Source organism: Pangasianodon hypophthalmus, chromosome 1 (assembly GCF_027358585.1).
Source record: "Pangasianodon hypophthalmus isolate fPanHyp1 chromosome 1, fPanHyp1.pri, whole genome shotgun sequence".
Classification (NCBI taxonomy): domain Eukaryota; kingdom Metazoa; phylum Chordata; class Actinopteri; order Siluriformes; family Pangasiidae; genus Pangasianodon; species Pangasianodon hypophthalmus.
Window position 1 is genome coordinate 10,092,809 of NC_069710.1, and position 24,512 is coordinate 10,117,320.

Genomic DNA, 24,512 nt, shown 5'->3' on the forward strand with positions numbered 1-24,512 from the left:
CTTTTGAGCAGTTCTCACATTCCATATTTTTTTCAGGGGCTTCACTAGCTGGCTTAGCCATGTATATCTGCATATTCCAGGCATTACACATGACGCATCACATGCCACCTATATTTTCAGTCCATGTAGAGTAGTAGAGTAGAGTAGAGAGTACTTTATTGATCCCCAAGGGGAAATCTGGTATGTATTGCCTGAAGGAACAACGACCTCTGAACAGAGCCAGTCATTCATCAACAGTGACTTTAGGCCCAGGACTGTAAAAGCATGGCAAGAGCTCCACCCATCTGACTCACATGCGAATGTGTGTGTGTCAGACCTTACAAATCGTAATAAACTTTATCTGCACTCTGATTCCACACTGCATTCTCAATTGCCTTTATGAACTACAGGGATTAATGTGACCCTGAACAGTATATTTGTACCCAAATGGTGTAGATAAACATCAAATTAGTCATCTTCATTTTAACACATTCATATAATCAGTATTTTCAAAGGAAGTTATCAAGTTTCATGAAAAATCATGATAAAGGGTAATGGTATTTCAGAGACATTGAAAAGTTATTAACTGTAGACTATAGGCTGTAGGCTCAGTGCTCCCAGTTGTAGGCTACTGTTTTAATAAGGATGATAAGAAGAAGAAGAAATGTATGTTGTTCCTAATACATGTTTTTAAAAAAAAAAAAAAAAAAACTTATTTAAGGATTCGGAACAGCTTGGTGTAATACATCAGTTGCTGTTACTTAGCAACCAGCGATCATAAAAATGAATTTTAAAAAAAAAAAAAATATATATATATATATATATATATATATATATATTTATTTTATTTTTTTTAATTTTTTTAATTTATATATTTTTTAAATTCATTTAAAAAAAAATATATATATATATATATATATATATATATATATATATATATATATATATATATTTTTTTTTTTTTTTTTATATTAAAGTTATCAGATGTAACAGCATGTCCAGAATGCTTTTCATCCAGTCAGATTGTATGGTTGTAACTAATTGTTGGATAAAATTGGTAGAAGGCCTTTACACTCTCTAAACACGCTTGAAGTACATGAGTAACCTTTTCACAGTTTATGCTCCTAAATCCATTCATTTTCCAGCAATTATTAAGTGTTTCCACAGTGGAAGCTTGGTAGCCTATAATGTCGTTTTTCTAACAGCTGACTGATCCAAAAGCTGTGATCTAGAATTTATGTCCCAGAGGATAGCTGTAATACATTAACATGGCAAAAAAAAGAAAAAGAAAAAAAAAAACAGTGCTGTGAGACAGAGGGTTTAATATTATTTCTAGAATAACCAACACGCTATTAAAACTACCAGTTAATCCCTATAACTGAAACTGACACTATCACATATTACCCCACATTATCACAACCACATCATATTGATTTGGGTGCTTTACTATTATTATTATTATTATTATTATTATTATTATCCATCCATTATCTGTACCACTTATCCTGCACAGGGTCACGGGGAGCCTGGAGCCTATCCCAGGGGACTCGGGGCACAGGGCTGAGGGGACACCCTGGATGGGGTGCCAACTCATCGCAGGGCACAATTACACACACACTCACTCCTGGAGTACCCGGAGGAAGCCCCCAAAGCACGGGGAGAACATCCAAATTCCACACACGCAGGGCGGAGGCAGGAATTGAACCCCCAACCCTGGAAGGGTTGTTATTATTAATTATTATTATTATTATTATTATTATGGTGGTGGTGGTGTGGCTGTGTGTGGGTGTGTGTTAACTGTTGTTAAAACTCTGAATGAAATAAAGCTCTTTTTCCAAAGCTGTGTAAATGGAGTAATGGAGAAATGTTTATAATGGAAAAAACATACAACCAGACTAGGCACATTTTTTCCGTCAGTCCGTCAATCAAGGATTACGGCTCCACCCCTTTAGCACAGTTCTGACACGCTGGCAGGCTGCGAGCCAATCAAAACGCTGGCCCGTGATGTGGGCGGACCCGTGACGTCTCTGAATATGTGATAAGAAGTGGTAAGGTTGGGCTCATGCCACGCCTCTGCGTGAGAGAATATCACAGTCAGACTGAGACAAGTTCCAGGGGTACGTACACACTGCAATCTTTAGCACATTTTACAGCCGGACTACATGCGGAAATGGCGTACCACAACCAGTACAGACCTCCTCACTACAACAGCGCGCCGCCTGATCAGGCTTTTCTGTGGAATATCTTTCAGAGGTAAGTGAAAGCACAGCCAGAGATTCCGCATTGGGAAACGTAGCTGAACTGCTGCGGCAGCTGGCAGCTTGCTAAGTTGTTGTGATAGTTAGTTATGTTTACGGCGAAATAAACGACTAAATGCTTTAGCAAACTTTTAAGCTGTGTTGCGTGTGTCCTTAAATATGTATATAAATATATATACGCCCGTAATATTCTGAAATTTTGTGTACAAAAGGAGAAGTTAGAGAGAGAAAGGTTTTTACCCGTCATTTGATATAACTGTAGTCGTTTCCTGTTTAGGTGCCACATCTGGATTCACTCCGTGCACAGGACTGATAGTTTTTACAGACAGTCTGAGACACTTGTCCATTTAAACTGCGCTTTATTTGAGTTATAAACGCAATTTTATTGATGCACATTTATTTACTAGCTAGCCAGCTATTCTGTGAATTCCAGGAAGCAGGAACAGGGTGGCGCTTATACAGAACATATGATTTAACCTGAGAGGAAGAGGGCTCCTACTAGACCAGACAAGTCCTCACCTCCAAGGCTGGGGTTCGATTCCTGCCTCTACCCTGTATGTATGGAGTTTGCATTTTCTCCCTCTGCTTAAGGGATTTCCTCCCCCAGTCCAAAGACATGCGTTGTAGATTGGCATTTCCAAATTGTCTGTGGTGTGTGCAATTGTACCCCGTGATAGGCTCCACTGTGACCCTGTATAGAATAAGCAGAATGGATGGGTGTTCCTTCTGGGCAAATAAAACTCTGTTCCAGCTATTTGACTGCCTTTTTTTTTGTCTTTAGGTTTTTCCTTTCCTTAAACAGTAGTTGCTGTTGTAGTTGTTGGTGTGCACAGCTTGTTGCTAGGAAATGTGTGACTCACTGGAGAATTTCTAACCACAGTGAGTTTTTGTTAATAGCAGAGCCAAATTGTAATCCACTGATCATAGGATGCATGTTGTCTCCTCTCAGAACATAAAAAGAAAATGTATAGCATCTTGCAACATATTTACAACTATTATTCACCAAGCTGAATTGTTTCAGCTTAAGATTTTGTGTGTTTGTTGAAGTGCTGGGAAATAGAAAAGCTGAAAAAGGTTCAACGTGAAGCATGTAAAAGGTGTTTTCATCAAAGCGAAAAAGCTGTTGACTCTCTTTGTGTAGGAAAACCATTTCTAAGTCAGTGCTGAAAATACCACAAATTAACATCTGTATAAGGGTCAGTAGAATACAATTGACTGATATCTAAATACAGATGGTGATGAATTAATAATGAGCATACATTGTATTTTCTGCATTCATGTTTTAATATAACACGTCCAGATTAATCATTTGAGTGAGTAATTATACCAGTAAACTATTAGCTGTCCAATAAAATCTAAGTTGTTGTGGCAATGGCACATTTTGCCGAATGAATGTTTACAAGTAAACCATTGATTTAAAATGTTTATTTCTTCCATAGGGTGGATAAAGACAGGAGTGGATCAATCTCAGATACGGAGCTTCAGCAAGCTCTATCAAATGGTATGTAGGTTTCAATACTCATTATTCCTATTGATCTAACACAGCATTAGTCAATCACAAAATGTCCACATGAAAATCTAAGAAGGTAGCTTCCCATTGCACAAGACTGTTTCAGAATCTGGGCAGTTACATGAAAAAGTCAGCCTTACCATGGAGAAATAAAGTTATTTATCACTTCATTCTCACTTCAGAATGTGATATTCATAATGCAAAAATGTCACATCTCTTTTAAACTGGAATGTGCTTATATGTGAAGCCCTCACATTTTCCTCATTCGGTTACATTATAACCTTGCTCTAAAATATCCATAATAGTCCATAAATTCATATGATAAATCTTTTCACAAAGCTTTGTAAAATTATTAAAAATGGGGAAAAAAAGATACTTTTTACTGAGCAGTTTGTTGAAGCACCATTGAGAGCGATTACAGGCTTAAGTCTTCTTGGATAGGAAGCTACAAGCTTTCGCTGTACCATTATTTTCAGGCGTCTCCAGAGATATTCAATCAGGTTCGAGTCCGGGGTCTGGCTGGGCCCTTCAACGACATTTATACACCTGCCCTGAAACCACTCTTGCATTGTCTTGGCTGTGTTTTTGGTCACTGTCATATTGAAAGGTGAATCTTTGTCCCAGTCTGTGGTTCTGTGCACTCTCAGTACATTTATAAGTTCACCTGTCCCCCAATCTTAGATATCCTGACTATAGCCCTCTTCCCCTGTTTCCTGAGTATGGTTGGGCTCCAGCTTTAGAAAGACTCTTGGTTGTTCGGAAATTCTTCCATTTCTTCCATTGAACATCCATTGTGTTCTTTAGGCTAAGTTTTGACTGCCATACCAAACAGTCTGAAAACTTATGAAAGTAGTTACTGTAGGTAAATATTGATTGTAGTGCTTGGGATCTGCTCAGGTGTTATGAGGAGAGACCATTTGGTGCTTTATAGATAGTATTTTATAATCATTGCATCATTTATCTGGGAGCCAATGTAGTGTGGATAAACTAGGGGTAATATTGTTGGACGTTTTGGCAGTGCATTTGGCATGATCTAATCTTATGTTAATTAGACTACTAGAACAAACTTTACAAATACTGACACTGATTGATTTAGTGATTTTTCTTTTGAACTAATCACTACCGAGTACTCTATAAAGTTTAATTAAAGTTTAAGTATCTGTACATCTCTCAGAGTCCTTGACTATCTTTCTGATAGCAGCTTTAGTAAAAATCCCCCCTCCAAAAAAAAGATTGGCATCTCATTTTTGATGTGGATAAAATAAATTTAAATGTGGACTTGTGTCATTCCTTAAAAGAGAATTCCCTTCATACATGTGATACAAACGGATCATATGTATGAAAAAATCTCACCTGTGGCATGTTGATTAATCACTGATGATCATTAAATATTGTATATGAGTTGAACAAGCTATCAACTTAAACTAGACACCATGCCAAAGGTTTACCACGATGGTGTTATATGGCTACAGAAACTGCATAACTGGCTACAGAATGGCTACAGATGTCTTACCACTAAAAATGAGATGTTTTGCCAATTTTTACACATATCAGATATGTTCCTCTAAAAATTTATATAGCCTATAAAATCCATCTATGCAGTGCCTCACCAGAATGAGCCTAAAACAATACATTGCTCTTCCTGATTTCTTCTTGCCATTTTACAGCCTTAAAATCTTTGATGTACCTAAACAGAATGGTAAAACACCACTGTCGTTCAGCTTTGGGTAGAATAAACACATCAAGCCTGTAGGTGCACAGCAGGTATCACCAACTGGAACAGGAGCTGTGAGTAGGAGCAAATGTCTGGAACCAAATGTTTTACAGTTGGTAGTTGCCGCATTGCTTCACTTCTCATTTTCTCATAAGTTAAACTTTGCTCGACTTTATCACATTGCTCCCCCCTCCAGGTTTGTTTTGCCAACTTTGCTTTCTATTACTGAAGATTGCCAGCTCCCTTTAAAATGAATTATTTCTTGTTGCATTGCTGCCTGTGTGAATGCAGGGTTAAATCCACCCAATTATATAACACTGGCAAGAATAAGAAGTGATGTGTACAAGCATACATGTCCATAAAAATTCATACTCACATGACTAAGGGCTTTCATTTTAGTCTTTTGATATACAGTACTGTGTAAAAATGATAGTACAGTTTTTTAGGACAATTTTTTACTACAAATTTTGTTATAGATGTTTATTTTATGACTTCTGCATTATTGAGTCAGTACAAAAACATTTTGTATTTCCAAATATTACATTTCCAACAAAAATTAAAGAAAATGTTTGTATGTCAGTAAAGAAAGCAAAGTCGGAAAAATGTTTGTATGTCAGTAAAGACAGCAACATATTACATAACAGACCACTTTTCAGACCAAAAAAACATATTGAAGGCTACTGGCAGATTCTCCAAGATGCTCAGTAAATTCAGCCAATTTCCTTATAAAACTGCACAAACTGCCTCTGGCTTGCTCATTAGGGATAAATTCATAAATGTAAAATTTATATCATGAATTTATATATTTCTGTAAAGCTGCTTTGTGGCAATGTCCATTGGTAAAAGCACTATATAAATTGAATTGAATAAAACTGCACAAATTGTATCCGAGACGACTCAGTTTTTTTAAGAAGCAAAGGGTTATCACACCAAATATTGACTTTGTGAAGTTTATTACTGTTTATTGCTCTTTATAGAATTTTTTATGTAGAAAAGTTTAAATTCATTATTTTTAAAGGCATCTTTGCAGAATTTGTAATAGACTTTTGCACAGTACTGTATAAAATGGTCCTGTGTATAAAAAAATCCTTCCCACCTGTTTATGAACTTCCCATATTCAATCATCTCATAATGTAAATGTACATCTATTTAACCTCTTACAACCATTTTGAAGCAAACCCCCTATGATTGATTATTCATGATTATCACTCCAAAACATGAATAGAAAAAAAAAAAGAAGTACTTTGGGGCAGACTTGATGGAACGTTTGCAGATCTATCTTTTAGAGGATTACAGTTGCCTTGGTCATATTATAAACATTTTTTACAGTTTGTTTCAAGATTTCTGTCGATTTTAATATCAGTATTTAATATGCCAGATATAAGCTAACTGTTTCGTGACTTTTTTTACTCAGCTGTTTCTCATGCATGGTATGTGTTACTGTGGTGTTGTCTTTTCCTGCGTGAGCAAAGCAGTGAGAAGGGTCAGTGTGCACTGCATAAAAGCGTCTTTGTTTCTGAGGCCAGGCCAGTCTGCTGCCAGATTCCATCCCTGTTAACCAGCTTTTTAGCAGACAGACTAACACCTATGTGTACATGCTCCCAACACACACTACATTTCCTGACCTTACTGTGTCAGTAGAACCCACATGGCTCCAAATGTTGCCAGACCAAATTGATATGTTGTATAATAAATTCTCTATTCTGGTATAATAACCTGCAAATATAATTTCCTTCTCTTCCACCCACTCTTTCTACTCCCTCTGATTTAATTTTTTATTCACTATTTTTACTCCTCCCTGTCCTCTTTATATACACTCCCTAATTTCTTGTCTTTTTCTCCCTCTCATTCACATTTCTCTCATTTGGTCAGTTGTCCCTGAAAGATTTTGACTGTAACCTTTCTAGTTGCAGAAGGAATTGCTTAGAAAGTAGTTTGTCACCACTGCAGTCCATCTCACAGCAGAGTGCTTGACTCAGCAGAAAATGAGTGGATTTATTGTGTACATTTCCATGTTAGTAATTACATCCAGCACTGCCGGTGGCCAAAGCCCTGCTATGACATGCTCTGTTTCTCATTAAAGTGTCCATGAAATGAAATTTGGTGTTTTAGAGCATTTTGTATGGTTCTTGTTTGTTGTGAACATACTTAAGCCACTATATATAGAAATAATCTGAGAAATGTAAATAAAATTGTTTTCATTTTACTCATTGTAATTTCTTGGAAAATGATCCATACTGTACTCACCCAGTTGTTGTCCAATGAATTGCTCTCTTGAATGCATATGTTCTGTCCTTTACATGTAAACAAACTGGGCGTATGGTCATGAAGCTCCCCCTGCATGTGTGTGTTTTATGTGTGCAGTCTATGTGCATGTGTCCTCATGGTCCAGTTTCATTTCATCGCATCATTATACATCGGTAGTCTTTTCCCTTTCCTCTGTGGAAGATAAAAGGCCTTATTGCCTCATTAGGCATGTAGTAGTATATACTTCTGTGTCCACTAAATTGCAAACACATGAGTGCGGTGTGCATAGGCATTCAGATATGTGTATGCCATAATATTTTGCACATAACTTGAATGTGTCAATTAGGGGGAAAAAAATTAAGTTTAGAGTTTCACTTCAGAATAAATGAAGATAAGATATGAAATAGTGGACACTGAAGATCATTACTGCTGAATGTTAAAGCACTGATGGCATGTTATTATGTGTTATAGTCAGACAGTTGGGGATTTTGGGAGATTTGAGATTTTCTCCATCACATATTAAAAGAATATACACTATTGTGGACACCTGACCATCACACCCATATGGGGCCTTCTCCAAACTGTTTCAACAAAGTTGGAAGCACACAATTGTATAGGATGTTTTTTTATGCTGTAGCATTACAATTTCCCTTCACTTGAACTAAAGGACCCAAACCTGTTCCAGCATGACAGTAACCCTGTGCATAAAGCGAGGTCTATGAAGACATTTGCCAAGGTTGGATTGGAAGAACTTGAGTGGCCTGCACAGAGCTCTGACCTCAACCCCACAGAACACCTTTGGGTTGGGATGAACTGGAATGTTCACTAATGATCTTGTAGCTGAATGGGCAAATCCCACAGCCATGCTCCAAATCTAATGGAAAGCCTTCCCTGAAGAATGGAGGTATACACACACACACACACACACACACACACACAAAAACACACACCGATCAGCCGTAACATTACAACCACTGACAGGTGACGTGAATAACATTGATTATCTCGTTACAATGGCACCTGTCATGGGGTGGGATATATTAGGCAGCAAATAAACAGTCAGTTCTCAAAGTTGATGTGTTGAAAGCAGGAAAAATGGGCAAGCGTAAGGATCTGAGCGACTTTGACAAGGGCCAAATTGTGATGGCTAGACAACTGGGTCAGAGCATCTCCAGAGAAGCAGGTTTTGTTCCTGGTATGCAGTGGTTATGACCTATCTAAAGTGGTCCAAGGAAGGACAACGGTGAACTGGCGACAGGGTAATGGGTGCCCAAGGCTTACTGATGTGCGGGGGGAGCGAAGGCTAGCTCGTCTGGTCCAATACCACAGAAGAGCTACTGTAGCACAATTTGGTGAAAAAGTTAATGCTGCCTATCATAGAAAGGTGTCAGAACACAGTGCATCGCAGCTTGCTGCATAAGGGGCTGCATAGCAGCAGTCCGGTCAGAGTGCTTATGCTGAACCCTGTCCACTGCCGAAAGCGCCTACAATGGGCACGTGAGCATCAGAAATGGACCAATGGACCAATGGAAAATGGTGGCTTGGTCTGATGAATCATGTTTTCTTTTACATCATGTGGAAGTCCAGGTGCATGTGTCACTTACCTGGGGAAGAGATGGTGCCAGGATGCACTATGGGAAGAAGGCAATCTGGCGGAGGCAGTAATCAATGTTCTGCTGGGAAACCTTGGGTCCTGGCATTCATGTGGATGTTACTTTGACCCATACCACCTACCTAAACATTGTTTCAGACCAAGTACACCCCTTCATGGCAACGGTATTCCCTAATAGCAGTGGCCTCTTTCAGAAGGATAATGCGCCCACACTGCAAAAATTGTTCAGGAATGGTTTGAGGAACATGACAGTGAGTACAACGTGTTGACTTGGCCTACAAATTCCCCAGATCTCAATCCGATTGAGCATCTGTGGGATGTGCTGGACAAACAAGTCCATTCCATGGAGGCCTCGCCTCGCAACATACAGGACTTAAAGGATCTGCTGCTAACGTCTTGATGCCAGATACCACAGCAGAGGTCTTGTGGAGTCCATGCCTCAACGAGTCAGAGCTGTTTTGGTGGCACAAGGGGGACCTACACAATATTAGGCACTGTGTGTGTGTGTATATGTATGTATGTGTGTGTATGTATATATATCTGAGTTGCCACAGATACAAAAAGAATTTCTGAAAGGACAATAAACTAAACTATAAGATATACATATACTGAATTAGCAGAAAGAAAGGCAGAATGTAACAGAGACAGGCATGTAACAGGCGTGTGTGTGTGTGTGTGTGTGTGTGTGTGTGTGTGTGTGTGTGTGTGTGACCATGTCCACACATCGTTATTTATTATACTTCCACTGCATATATCCTCTTCAGATTTACATACTATTGAATTCTGAAAATATTGAATTTTTGAATTTTGAATTTGTACTTACAAATATGACCAAAAAATATGTATTCCTAAACATGGAAAGATATGTCTTTAAAAAACGAACTTCAAAGGGGAAAAAAGTATTTGGGCACCACAAATGACCCACATTAGTACTTTGTGGCAAATTAGGTTTTTGCAGCATTGTGTTTGAATTTTGGTTTGTTCCTCTTGCCAAATTGTCTTCAGTTCCCAATGATTACAGGGGTCACACTGATGGACTCAAAATTTCAAAATCCTCCATAAATTTAAGTCAGGAGTTTGGCTAGGCACATGTATGCTTCTTATTTGGCAGAGGAGTTTTGCGTGGCATGTAGGAACGGAGATGACTGTAATGCAGTTCATTGCTTATTGTTCTCTGTGTAACAATGCTTTCAGGTCATCCTGCAGCTCATTCTGAGTGACTTCTGGCTGCTCTTTTACCTTCCTTATCATTTGGCTGAGAGCTCATTGTAAAATCTTGTATGGTGCACCTGTCTGGGGACAATTAGTTGTGGTTCTATAACCTCTCTACCTGCATGTTATCAAACCAGCAGCTTTTTCCATTCAAATGTTTGTTTTTTTTTTGTTTTTTTTTTCAAATAATTTTGTCCCTGAGAACGTTAGGAAGCTCCTTCACCTTCACTGTGATTGCTACTTGTTGCATGAAATCTTCCCAACCAACGGGAGCATATTTTTACATTTCATACATACAACAACATACAACATTTTTAAACATCTTTATGGTTATGAACATATACTTTTTAGTCACATTTATGCACAAAATCAAAAGATATTATGTATGTAAATTTATTAATGCACTGGAAGTATACTAAATAACAGAAACAAAAGTATCCAAATACTTACACTTATTTCTCACTGTATTTGGAAGATTGGGCACATTGTTTTGTTCCACAACTCACTGACCAGAGATTACTTGTAAGCTACAAAGGACTCCTAATGCTAATCCTAAGCTAATGCTTCCAGCAATCCTACCACCTGCTTGATGGATCCCTTCCCTTCTACAATGCTCCATACCATCACTCAATCCCAGCATGATTGAGCTGCTCTATACTCCATGTTAAGATCTTGTGATCTCCTTGCAGACCATGCCATCTGACAATGTACACAACTTTAAGAAAGTTCTGGACTACCAACTACCCATCTCTTATTCTATTCATAACCTGATTTGGTCATGCAGGTTTCTCAGGAGGATCTGGCCCTTTCATTACATGGAGGCCACTCAGGTGCTTGTTCAGTTCCAAATTGTTGCTGGAAGCTCTTCTCCTGCATGCCATGAGAGTCCTGCAACTGACTCAAATCTCCTCAGATTATCCCAAATCACTCCATTGTTGCACTCCCTGCACTAGCTTCTTGTAGCCACCCACATCAGATTTAAAACACTGATACTTACCCATAAACTCAAAATGGACCAGCCCTGACCTATCTGAAGGCATTTATCAAATCCTACTCTGCACCTTGTTCCCTTCAAGACTCTAACAAAGCTATATTTGACCAACCATTCCTCAAGATACAAAGAAAATATGCATTAAGACTCTCTGTCCTGGCACCCAGGTTGTGGAACAAACTCTACCTGTATGCTGTGGATAAGGGCTTCTGCCAAATGCTGTAAAAAAAAAATATATATATATATATACACACCAGTTTGATATAGCATTAAAATAACTCAGCTTTTTCCCCCACATAGATTACATCTCATCCTGTTAAAAATAACAAACTAATTTTATTTATTAACCTGTTCACTAAAGACAACATGCCTTGCTTCAAACAACGGTTTGTGTCAGAAACAGAAGGATGGAGAGAGGGGCAATGTGGAGGGGAGTGGATGATATGGAGCTGAAAACATTGTTCTAGAAAATTGTTACTGATAAATTTCCTGTTTTGTTTCTCTTGAATAAGAGCATTGATTTTACGTTGTGATACATAATATGTATTGAAGGATATATTTAGAATTTCACTTAGATGATATCATGGTTGTATAGGTCTGTATGATTTTAGCCTACACCCATACATAGAAAGGCAGCTCAGACTCTGATTTGTGGTCTTAGACCTTGAGTTACCCTACTAAATATAATCCTTAATAAATATCCAGAGGTATATCAGAGTATTTATTATATTTGAGTGATTCTTGGGTAAACAACAAGTTTTTGACATAATCTGGATTCAATTTCAATTCAGTTCAATTTTGTTTGTATAACGCTTTTAACAATGGACATTGTCACAAAGCAGCTTTACAGAAATAACTACATTCAAATTAAATCAAAATAAATTGTAAATGTGTGATTTTATCCCTCATACGGCCAGGAATTGTATGGCACACTGTAGATTTAAAAACTGTGCTTTGACCCTAGCTTCCTAACAAGCTGGGATATGCAAAGAAAAGAATTTCACAATACTGTGATATAAAGGCTTCTTCCTCTTATGATGCAAACACTGATGTTATTGTGTTGCTGTAATGCCCTGTCTGTTTTATTGTGTTATTAAAATGTTTTCCTATTCTTTCACAGGAACATGGACACCATTCAATCCAGTGACTGTCAGATCAATTATAGGTGAGGAAATCTACTGAGTGTCTAGCCTCAGATTTGTGTTTTAGTGTTTTCCCTTGGTGTAAGTCCCTTAATTTGTCTCCAAAAAGTCTTTTATTTATAGGTCCTGTGAAATAGAAATTGATGTTTTAGAGCTTTTTGTACAAGTTTCTTGGCATCGTGGACATAAATTAGCCAGTATTCATACCTGTTAAAATTGTAGGTTTTTGTGATGTAAAATATGACACCAAGATAAATCATGTCACATCTTTTTCCACCTTTAATGTGATAGCAACCAAAAAAATTCAAGTGAAATAGAAATAGAAATTCAAGCAAATAGAAAAGATTTAGGAAAATAAAAACAGAAAAAGAACCTCGTTGTGTAAGTGTGCACACCCCTTAACTAACACTTTCTTGAAGCGCCTTTTGTTTGTAATACAGTACTCAGTCTTTTTGGGTAAGAGTCTCCCAACTTAGCACATTATGATTTGGCAATTTTATTACACTCTTACTTGCGAAAAAGCTCCAGATCTAACAAACTGCAAGGGGATCTCCACTTTACCCTACAGCCCAGACATGTGAAGAATATGAGAGATTGCTGTCACATACAGGGACTGATCAGTACTTGCCAGATATTCCTGCAGCTCCTTTAATGTTGCTGTACATCTCTTGGCAGCCTCCCTGATAAGTTTTCGTCTTGTCCTTTCGTCAAATTTGGAGGAACATCCTGTTTTCGGTAATGTCATTGTGGTGCCCCATTTTCTCCACTGGTTGATGATGGCCTTCACGGTGTTCCATGGTACATCTAATATTTTGGAAACTCTTTTGTACCCCTCTCCTGATTGATACCTTTGAACAATGAGATCCAGTACATGCTTTGTAAGCTCTTTGCAGACCACAGCTTCAGCAGTCAAATGAAACCAAAAAGATGCCAAGAAAATTCTACAGAATCCTTCATTAATGACAGATGTATTATAATTATTTTTAAACGTGAGTTTGAATGTGATTGGATAATACTGAGCACAGTCACATGCCCAATTATAAAGGGGTGTGCAAACTTATGCAACCAGGTTATTGAAAGGTTTTTTTCACCCTAAAACATTTCTATTTGTTTTTCACTTGGATTTCTTCGATTGCTGTATCACATTAAAGATGGAAAAATATCTGATAATTTATCTTGTTTACATTTTTTTGCATCACAAAAAACAATTTTAACAGGGGTATGTAGTCTTTTTATATCCACTGTACATGACGCACACTAACATGGGTAATGGATAATGTTTTAAAGAGGGTAATATTTAAATTTTACAGCTTGTCGGAAAATGGGAAAAGTTTTTGATGACTCATTCTGTACTCATCCAATCTGTATGCAATCAAATGCTCTCTAGAACACATATCTCCCACCCATTCCAAAAAAAGCTGTGTTTACCAGCCTACATTAGCAGATGGTTGGGTCATTCATGTAGTTTTGGTCGTGCAGCGTCCCACACATTATTTCCATTCCAAACCATCCCTTATGTGATGATTTGAGTTTATTTGTACTCATCCCCCCTCCAAAATCTAACACTGTGTGACTCCAAAAATATCACAGGCTCCACTTGTCTATATGCTATGATGCACAGTTGGTATACAGCTATTGTGTGTGTATGATATGGCAATCACGTGAACATTTGAAGATATTGAGGCATGTTTGAGTGCTTTCACACCTGTTAGTCTGATTCCTGAGTCTGGGCACCATGGTGTTTTGGAGTTTCCATAATGTATTCTAGTGAGAAGAGAATATTGGTTACCAATGGAAACAGAAGAACAAAATTATAATTCTAGAAGCTGTGCTCAGCATTTATTGTTAATTTTATATTTTTAATTGTGCTGCATAATTTTAAATGACTATACAATCTACATTAATCTGCTTATTTGTCTTGAATACAGTTTGTTGTTGGCATATTTATTGATCCTCTCCTCTACATCCTTTCTTTTTTAACTTGAGTTCAAAAATTAAATCAAAATTAAATTGAAATGCTCTCTGAACGGTGGTTGATCAAGTAGATTCTTTGTAGTTGCTTCTACCACTCTTGTTGTCTTACGTGAGCCGATATATTTTTCCAGTTATTGTAGCCACCTTCACTTAATGGAGTGATTTTTGTCAATCTATCCAAATAGCCAGCAACAAAAACTCATGACACAGTCATTTTACTCACTATGTAGTAGCCATGATCTGCTGATCTGCCCCCATTCTTCAATTTAATGTAGTAGTGACTTTTTGAGAGCCTACAGCCCTCATTATTTTTGGAAAAAATTTTGTCCTTGACCTGAACTGGCCCTCTTCACAATCTTTGTCTGTCATTTGCATCAGAAATAAGCCTGGATTATCTGCTAGTAGATCTGCATAATTCACCTGCTGGGTAGGAAGATCACTTGCAGTTTGCAGGTTCTCTTTATAAACATCACCATCATCAGCAGAGGTGTTATTGTCATCAGTACTAGTTTTAGAAATCAGATGCATGCAATCATATGTGCTGGCATTATCAATACTCTCTTTGAGAGACACTGTAACCTAAAACTAGCATGAATTTCCGTACGTTTGCTAGCGCTTTCCTCCATCACTACCTGTGGCTCACCGGAAGTTGCAAGACTGACTCTCTTATGCTTGTTGCATCAGTTTGAAATAATGACATTGCTTGCTTCTTTTTTTTTATTTTCTCTGATAGATGATAGGAAGATATAGGATGATAGGTGCTCCCCTCAGCTGCTAATCTGCATTGTGCCATATAGGTGTGTGCTTACATGGAGCGAGTGATCGCGTTTTCATTTTAAAATGGTTTCCAACAAGCTTTTAGAGTTGTGGAGATTACTGTATTGGTGAATCAGGAGTGTTGTTTTATTGATGTATTGAGAAACATCAGAAACAGCAGATAGTGGGATTACTTGGCATTCTGGTTGTTCAATTTCTAACCAGGGGTTGTTCTGTTGGTTCGGGTGGGTCCATTAATGATATATTGAGTTGGTTTGCTAGGTAATATGTCTGAAAATTGGGTGTTTCTACACCTCCCTAGAGCTTTGCTCTTCTGTAACATGGCTATTAATGGATTTATGTGTTTATATTTATGTATATATGGCTTCATTATTACTGTTATTATTGCCTTTTCTTTATTATTTTTCTTCTTTCATTCTTTAATATTGAAAAAGGCATGTGCAGTGCAAATAATTTCAAGCTTCTAAGGGTTTTAAGCACCTACCGCGAAAAAGTATCAGAGGATTTTATTTATCTTTAAGCACCTGCTGTGCAAAGTGCCTCAGCTAGGCTTTTATTTAACTTCAAGCATGTGCTGTATGACAAAGTTACTCTGCTAGCTCAGCATTTTATTTATTCCTGCCCACAGTAGCATTTATAGCTGCCTGTCAGAGGTTCAGAGGTTCATTTAAACATGTATAGCAGAACATTATACACCACTCTCTCGCTTAACTTACTAATTCCTAAAAAAGAATGACTGAGTGCTTCGGGACGAAATCTCTACAGTACAAAAAAATAGTAGAAGTACAATAATTATTTTAAAAAATATTATAAACTAGTAAGAGTAGAACATTTTAAACAATTTTAAAACTAAATGGATGAATTGACACAAAGCAAGCATAGGCATCAGAGACAGATGCTATTCTCTACCATGCAGTGGTATACGTGATAGATGGAAGCCTTCTAACACAGTGTGTGGGAGATGCATCTCCCTTAATGCAGTTTGTGGGAGATAGATGGAGATCTCAGAACATTGGACAGAGGTTTTCAAATCAGGGGCGGAGCTGAGGTGGAAAATATAAAATGATAAATAAATATCTCAGTCAGAAGCAGCAGTCAGGGACATTTGGCAAGCAATTAGTAAAAGGATTATATCCAAAAAATACGCTGTTAGGTTTCATACTGTTCGCAGGTAGCGTTTACAACCTGCCCCCGTTCTGCTCTATTATACATGTGTGGTTTTGTTTTATTTTATTTTATGTTGTAGTTAATAATAGGCAATAATTTAACAAGGTTTTTTTTTTGGCCTGGGGTGGTGGGAGGGAGTTCAAGTTCAAGAAAAGTTTGAATCTGTCTGACTTAAAAGTTGTGATCCTTTTATACTCATGAGCATACCATTAATTATTAATAATTAATAATTAATTGCTTAATTATTTCCCTCATTTCCTGGCTGTTGAGTTTCTTTACAGTTGTGAGGGGTGTAGCATATCTTGAATTGGTAGTAGCTGTTGTGGAATTCAGCCAAGCCCTTTGACATGCTCCCTCCCTGACTGTCTTAAAAGGAAATAAATCGACGTACAGAATCAATTCATGGCTCTCAAGCCATTTCATGGGCACTTTAACTAATTATTTCCATCACTAAATCTGGTTATAGGACTAAACCATCCCTTTGCAACAAATCAAGTCAGTGGTCCAGTATATTCATGTGTCAGTAATCAGTTCTGGTTTCAAAACTAGATGATAATAATCATGCCAAATGCCTTAAAATGGTTGCTGTGTGGTCTGTTCTCTTCTGATCACCATTTCTGGTAGAACACATCACATCCTCACTCATTCAGTCACCCATTCACCCATTCATTCATTCATTCATTCATTCACAGACACACACACACACACATACACACACACACACAATCACTCAACCACCAAATCACTGCCTTACCCACCCACTCACTCACTCTCACACTGACGTAATGAGATATTCACCCATCTGCTCACTCAACCATCCACTCGCACACTCACTTATTCACCCACCTGTTCTCTCTCTCTCACACACACACACACCCCTAATCATTCACCCAGTCACTTCCTTACCAACTTAAGCAAATGAACCACCTCTTCAAATTAGACACCTGGAATTAGCCCTCCAATACACAATTAAGACAAAGACAAATCTACACAACTTAGCTTATAAACCAACCTTCTACCCACAATATTTGCATCTGTACGAGGCCAGACCCAGCTATATCAGACCCCTTGGAATACGCATCAGACTGTGACATAGAAAACTTGGACACAAATCTTGACACTCTAAGCCAGACTCATTTCAGTCAGGTTCCCCCTTGGAGATCGGAAACGTTATGCATTAATCTGGAACTAACTGATAATAAGAAGGCTGAAACTAAGAAGCCTCTTTCCTTAAAACCCTATATACACAGATGGGTCAAAAATAGACAGTCAAGTATCTGCAGCAGTAATCAACCACCAACACTATGGCATTCGTATTCCAGGCCAAAGTTCCATTTTTACAACAGAAGCTTGTGCTCTGTTTCCTGCCCTGGGACGTATTGAAAATGCAAAAGAACGAAACTTCATAGTGTTTACTGATTCAAAATCTTACCTTCAAGCACTGGAATCTCTGAAGACCGATCATCCAATAATTGTTGACATTTTAATTAAAGCATATCAGTTACGAAGACTCAATTAAAGCATAGTTTTCTGCTGGATTCTGGGACATAGTGGCATTTTTGGTAATGAAAAAGTAGACATGGCTGCAAAAAAGCCCTCACAGAAATAATCAGAGAGTGCAAAATCCCACCTTCCAACCTTAAGCCCTCAGTCAACCATTATATGTTAGACAAATGGCAAGCGGAATGGGAAGAATGTCGAAGTAACAAATTATTTGAAATAAACCCTGTAGTCGGAAAAATATAAATCTACACATGATCAATTGGTGTACACAAGGTCCCGCGCAGGCCACACCAGACTAACCGATGGATATTTATTGAAGGCCGAAGAACCACCAAAATGTCAATATTGTAACACTCACTTGACTGCAAAACATATTTTTCTAGTCTGCCCTATTTTTAATGGCATGAGACAATGCCTTTTATCAGGATAAACTTTGAAAGAATTGTTTTGTAAGATGGGCCCAGGAAAACTTTTTACTTTTTACAAATTTTTACAAGTAAATTTAAAGAATCTTTTATTGATTTATGTTGCACAGAAATGTTTGAGTTTTTATAAGCTGAATTTTATTGAATGTTTGATTAATATCTGTATTTGCCATGAACTAGCCATTAAAACTGGTATGGCAATAAACCTAAATACAAACAAATTAAGTCCTTACCCACTTACACATCCTTTCCTACTCACTCACTCACCCATAATCAAACCCATCCACTTAAACATTTATTCCTCCTAATCAATTCCTTACCTTACTGACTCATACACCCACCCTCCCATTCACTCTCTCTCTCTCTCTCTCTCTCTCTCTCTCTCTCTCTCTCTCTCTCTCTCTCTCTCTCTCTCTCACACACACACACACACACACACACACACACACACACACACACACACACACACACACAATCACGCACACAATTACTTTTCTATTATTGTACTATTATATTCTCATACCCACTTATTCGACTGCATGCCCTTTCACTCACCTGCCTGTTCACTCATTTGTTCACACACCCACCCACTCTTCCTTACTTCCTTACTTACTCACCCACTTACACACTCAAGGAGAAAAGTGAAACTGAGCATACTATAAGTACTCTCTCATCCCTATCCTTCTCTTCTATGTTTTCTCAGCTATGTTTGACAGAGAGAACAAAGGTGGAGTGAACTTTAATGAGTTTGCTGGTGTATGGAAGTATATCACAGACTGGCAGAACATCTTCCGCACTTACGACCGTGACAACTCAGGGTTCATTGACAAGAATGAGTTGAAACAGGCTCTCACTGGCTTTGGTAAGCAAAATAATGCCATGCTATGGGATGTTGCTCAGTTTATTTGGAATACAATGTTGCTGCTACTGAAAGAATAAGAGGTTTAGAAATCAATTTAAAGCATGGCATTCCAGTTCAGAAGTGCTGAATTCTAAATATTTATTAAAAGCAAAACAGCCCCCATTATGCCTTTTGAACTGTGCTAGCTGGATCAGTATCATGCTCTGGAAGAATTTCTTAGGACTAAATTTAAAAATATATATTAAGGCTTATTATATATAATCAAATACAGGATGTCCAAAAAGGCAGGAACCAGTGGGAATATGTTGAGCAAATATGTCAATCCACAAAAACATGATACAGTGGCTGATAAAATGTTGTAAATAATTAAGTACAAGTAGTTTTACTCTCATTGGTTCCTGACTTTTCAGACACCCTGTATATTGTAATGAATGTAAAAGTTTAACAAATAAATAGAAAAAGAATAGTGTAAATATTTAAAGATGTGGCACAAACTGTTGATTTTTTTTTATCAGAGTTTGGAAAATAGGTTCTATTTTCATAAATTTAGCTAGAAAAAATGTCTAGTGTACATGCCCCATTTGAATGAAATACATGTGTATACAGCAAATAGGTAATTTAAAGAAAAGTACAGTGAATTCTCATTTTATTCCTAATTTCTTTTGAATGTTTGTTATGACTGTCTTATAAAATACAATTTCTTGTATTTTATTTTCTTAAAGCTTCGTAATATAGAGTTCTCAAATATTTCTTTAGGTAGTGTCGGCAGCAGAGGTTATTTAATTTAATTAGTGTGTTATTAACTCTTTAAAATTTGTTGCTTAAATACCTCTGGTAAACGTGTTTGTGATGGATTTAATACCTTCTACTGTTGTTTGAGCTTCATGTTCCTCTCCTTGTCCAGGGTATCGTCTGTCAGATCAGTTCTATAACACGCTGATAGAGAAGTTTGACCGGCAGAGGAAAGGACAGGTAGCTTTTGATGACTTCATACAGTGCTGCATTGTACTACAGGTAAAACTCACACAGCAACAAATTACACAGCAGCAGAAAAAAAAAGTTTGCTTATTTAGCTTTGTCACTTGAAGGAGCACGTAAGATAAAAATTTATTATTTTGCCTTTTCCCTCTACCCCAAATATATTCAATCAGAGGTTAACTGACGTCTTCAGGCGATATGACACAGACCAGGACGGCTGGATCCAGGTTTCCTACGAGCAGTATCTCTCAATGGTCTTCAACATCGTATAGCACAACACAACCACAAGCACCAGTGCCAAACAACAAATCTCTCTTTCTACTGGTCTTCCACCAGTGACACCATACACACCTCACTGAAGTTTTATGGGACAGGAGATTTGGGCTTCAGTTAATGGATCTTTTTTTTCTGTCTGTCTGCCTGTCTGTTTTCATCTTTCTTTACATTGTACATCTAAAAAGATAGTAATATTAAGCCCCTTTTTCATATTAAAGAACTTTGCATTGTAAACTGCGTTGTGTCACCAACCTGTGTTGTAAATGTCATAGTAACATTCAGATGCATGCCTTCTGATAAATGTCATTATTGTCAAAGCATGAACTAACTTGTTTTCTGTTGAAGCATTGTTTACAATGAAAATTTTTAAATGTGCATTTGAACATGCAGAAGAATTTTATTTGAGAGAGCAGGAACAAGTACTTTTGTATGGTCATGTGCATGAAGCTTTGCAACTGCAAAAATGCAAAATGTTTTATTAAAAAAGAAACATTCAATAAGGTATTTTATTAGTTTTTTTTTCCTGTGGGCTCAACTTCCTTTTGGAATTTATAAAAGAACATGATGTGAGATATTCCTGCTACACGTACTCATATGATTAGCTGCATTTCACCAAAGAAAAAAAAATCAATTATGTGTATTGATTGACCAATCAGCAGCAGATATGTATGTGAAATTTTGTCTCTTTGCTAAATAAATATTTGTAATCGCTAATATTTCTTTAAGCCTAATTCTTTATAATTCCTTTGGAATTTTGCCAGTTCTTGTAGCACTTACATCATTAAAAAATACATAAAGTGCATATATGGCCAGTAAGAAATGTATTCAACTTTTTTTTTTCTTTTTAATAGTTTTGTCAAGTTAAGTGGTCTGACCTGATTGATTTGAGCAGAATACAGTTATCAGTTTTCCTGAAATATTTATTTGGTTTATGTAAAATAGAAAAAAGTGAGATTTTTCTTTTGGATAGAAATTTATTTAATTTTTTTGTTATTTAATTAATTTTTTTATTTAATGCTTTGACGTGTAGCAAATCCAGAAGCACGGAAAGAAGGAAAATAATTTATTCTAAGAGTACAATGTTTAAATAGCATTTAAAAAGATGGAGGTATAACTTGTGATGTTATTACAGAGTTTTTATATTATGTTATATTATATTGGAAGTAGAGTTGCAACAGGTCATTGGGGTTACTGGCTAGCTAGCTAATATTATCTACAGTAACATGCTCCACTACTGTCTGTAATCCAAAAATATATGAAGATAGAGAGCTTTTGTTTGTTTGTTTTGCTGACTTTGATTATGTGGCCTCAATTTTGACTCTAGCCCTATACCTAATAAGCTCCCAATCAAGCTTGAAAGACTCATGTACAAGGGGGAAAAAAGCCAGCAGTTTTAGCTGAAGAAAAATCTATTGTTTTCATTTTTTTTAAACACAGTACTTTTTTTTTTTGAAAGCATGATATTCTGCTTTTTTGTGTGATTTTGAGTAATAAATGAGCCATACCCCCAAAGTTAATTAGTAACTGTGTTACACTTTTATTTATTTCCCTGTTATTACTATTATAATCAATACTGCTGCTGCTATTAATAGTGTTAATAAGAATAATATTAATTATTATGACAGGCTTACAATTCTGCTCATCTTGGCAATTTTATCATTACACTTTTCTGAGCTGAAGTATGTATTAAACATTGTGGCTTTACTCTCTCCAGACAGGCAAACTTTAATCTGGTAATGCTAATTTATTTTAGAACTGTTTGTTAATTTGACACTTAAAGATGGATACACGTTTCCTACAAGTAGTATCTCTCGCTGGTCTTCAATATCTGTTTGTATTTATTTATTTTTTTTAGAACTTGTGGTTAATCAATTTTTACCAGCCGTTAAATTTATTCTTGTAATAACAATATTAGATGTCAACCATAGCACCACTTTGCTAATTTGCCATTATTAAAAAGGTCATTCATACAGAAGTATATCAGTGTGGATGTTCCAAAAACCCAGACACTGAATCAAGACAGCAATGCACAAGTAGTTCAACATCTAATGGAAATGATGGAAAAAGAAGAAAGTTTTGTTTAAGTTAAAAGATATTAAGCTGCCATATCATTAAATTTCTATAAATATCAAAGTTATATAAATGATTTTCCTCGATTAGATTGATTCAGTGAATGTGATGGGACTGCCCAAGAGGGACCAACAGTGAAGGGAATAATAATGAAAACATAAAAATCAGTAAAATCTAAGTGTTGTGTGGCTATAAGAATATCTAAATACTGCAAATTTATTGGGCAGCAGGTGTTATCCATTATTTTAACTGGTATTTGAAACAGTCATGGTCTGCTCAGGTTACATAGTGTGTTACAGATATATTGTATTGGTATTACATTGTCCTCAAATAAATAGCCTGCTGGCTGTAGTCTGGATATCCCTGTCATGGATTAAAGATGAGTGGAAGTTGAAAACAATAAAAACAGAATGATCCTTGGGCTAACATGACTTATATACATGTCAGTGAAGAAAAAAATGACAAACATTACTAAATGTTAGGTCAGAAACTAAGAATACCATCGAGAAAATTTTATGAAAACCAGTCGCTTTTGTCAGGCAGCAGATACGGACGCAAATGGCCATCCATCACCTGATGGAAGATTTACCGTTCACATATTATTGATTAGATATTATTAAACATTCCTTTGGCATAGAAGTGAGTAAAATTCTACCTCTGCCTTTCAGGCTTTACCCTGATCATTCATCTCATGCTCCCAGCTGTCCTTTTATGGAACTTCTATGAACTTTTATGGAGTTTCACTTAATGCAAAAGAAACTGAAACTGGTGGAAATTTTTAGTTCGGTGTACTAAACTTTACTATAAGATTGATAAATGTTGCCTTTTAATGGTATTGTGTATGTGAGTGTATCTTATGTCTAAATCTAAGGACCGTTACATATTTCTAAGGGCCAATTTCTGTCTCCAAGTGTTCCTTCATCCAGAGAACACTGCTCTGCTCCACACCTTTAAATCTGCCCTGGCACACTCCAAATCAAATCACCTGTTACATACTCATAAAAAAAAGTACATACACTATATGGCCAAAAGTATGTGGACACCTGACCATCAGACCCAATTGTCTAGAATTTCTTTGTATACTGTAGCTTTAAAATTTACCTTGACTGGAATTAAGGGGCCCAAGCATGTTCCAGTATGACAATGCCCTTTTGCACAAACTATGTAGACATGGTGTGCCAAGGTTGGTGTGGAAGAACTCGAGTGATCTACACAGAGCCCTGAGCTCAACCCCAACAACACTTTTGGGATGAATTTGAGTGCTGGCTGTGTACCAGACCTTCTGGTCCGACATCAGTGTCAGACTTCACTAATGCTCTTGTGGCTGAATGAACACAAATCTCCACGGCCACACTCCAAAATCTAGTGGAAAGCCTTTCCAAAAGAATGCTGTTATAGCAGCATAAGGGAGACCAACTTTGGAATGGGATGGAATGGAACAAGCACAGTTTGGTATGATGGTCAGGTGTCTACATACTTTGGGTTATATGGTGCCATATTTAATAGTTTCATCCAAGATAGTGGATGAAAATAAGCAGGATTTTTACATTATCCAAACTACTTACATTATTGAAATTTTCCTCACACAGAGCCTTACTATATAATTCTCCCTGTGCTATAATTAATCTGTTAATCTGTCACATTCTTGTGTGCCTGTCTTTCCTCATTATGTCAGAGCATTGGCACCTGTGGTTTTCCTCCCCTGTGCACAACCTGTGCATTACTTCAAGGGAGAACAGAATGCCTTGCTAGTTAAGCACAAAACACCATTACAATGCATTCTTGTTAGATGGGGCACGGGAGGGTGGAGGGGCT

The 24,512-nt window shown here is 37.1% G+C and overlaps 1 protein-coding gene across 1 annotated transcript; it reads left to right on the forward strand.

Annotated features, from left to right (window-relative positions):
• The first annotated feature begins 2,048 nt into the window (after positions 1–2,048).
• pdcd6 (programmed cell death 6) lies at positions 2,049–21,341 on the forward strand. Its single transcript, XM_026926617.3, has 6 exons — positions 2,049–2,232; positions 3,677–3,738; positions 12,644–12,688; positions 19,215–19,373; positions 20,278–20,387; positions 20,525–21,341. The coding sequence occupies exons 1-6, from the start codon at positions 2,150–2,152 to the stop codon at positions 20,621–20,623; spliced, it is 558 nt and encodes a 185-aa protein (XP_026782418.1). The 5' UTR covers positions 2,049–2,149; the 3' UTR covers positions 20,624–21,341.
• Positions 21,342–24,512: the final 3,171 nt, after the last annotated feature.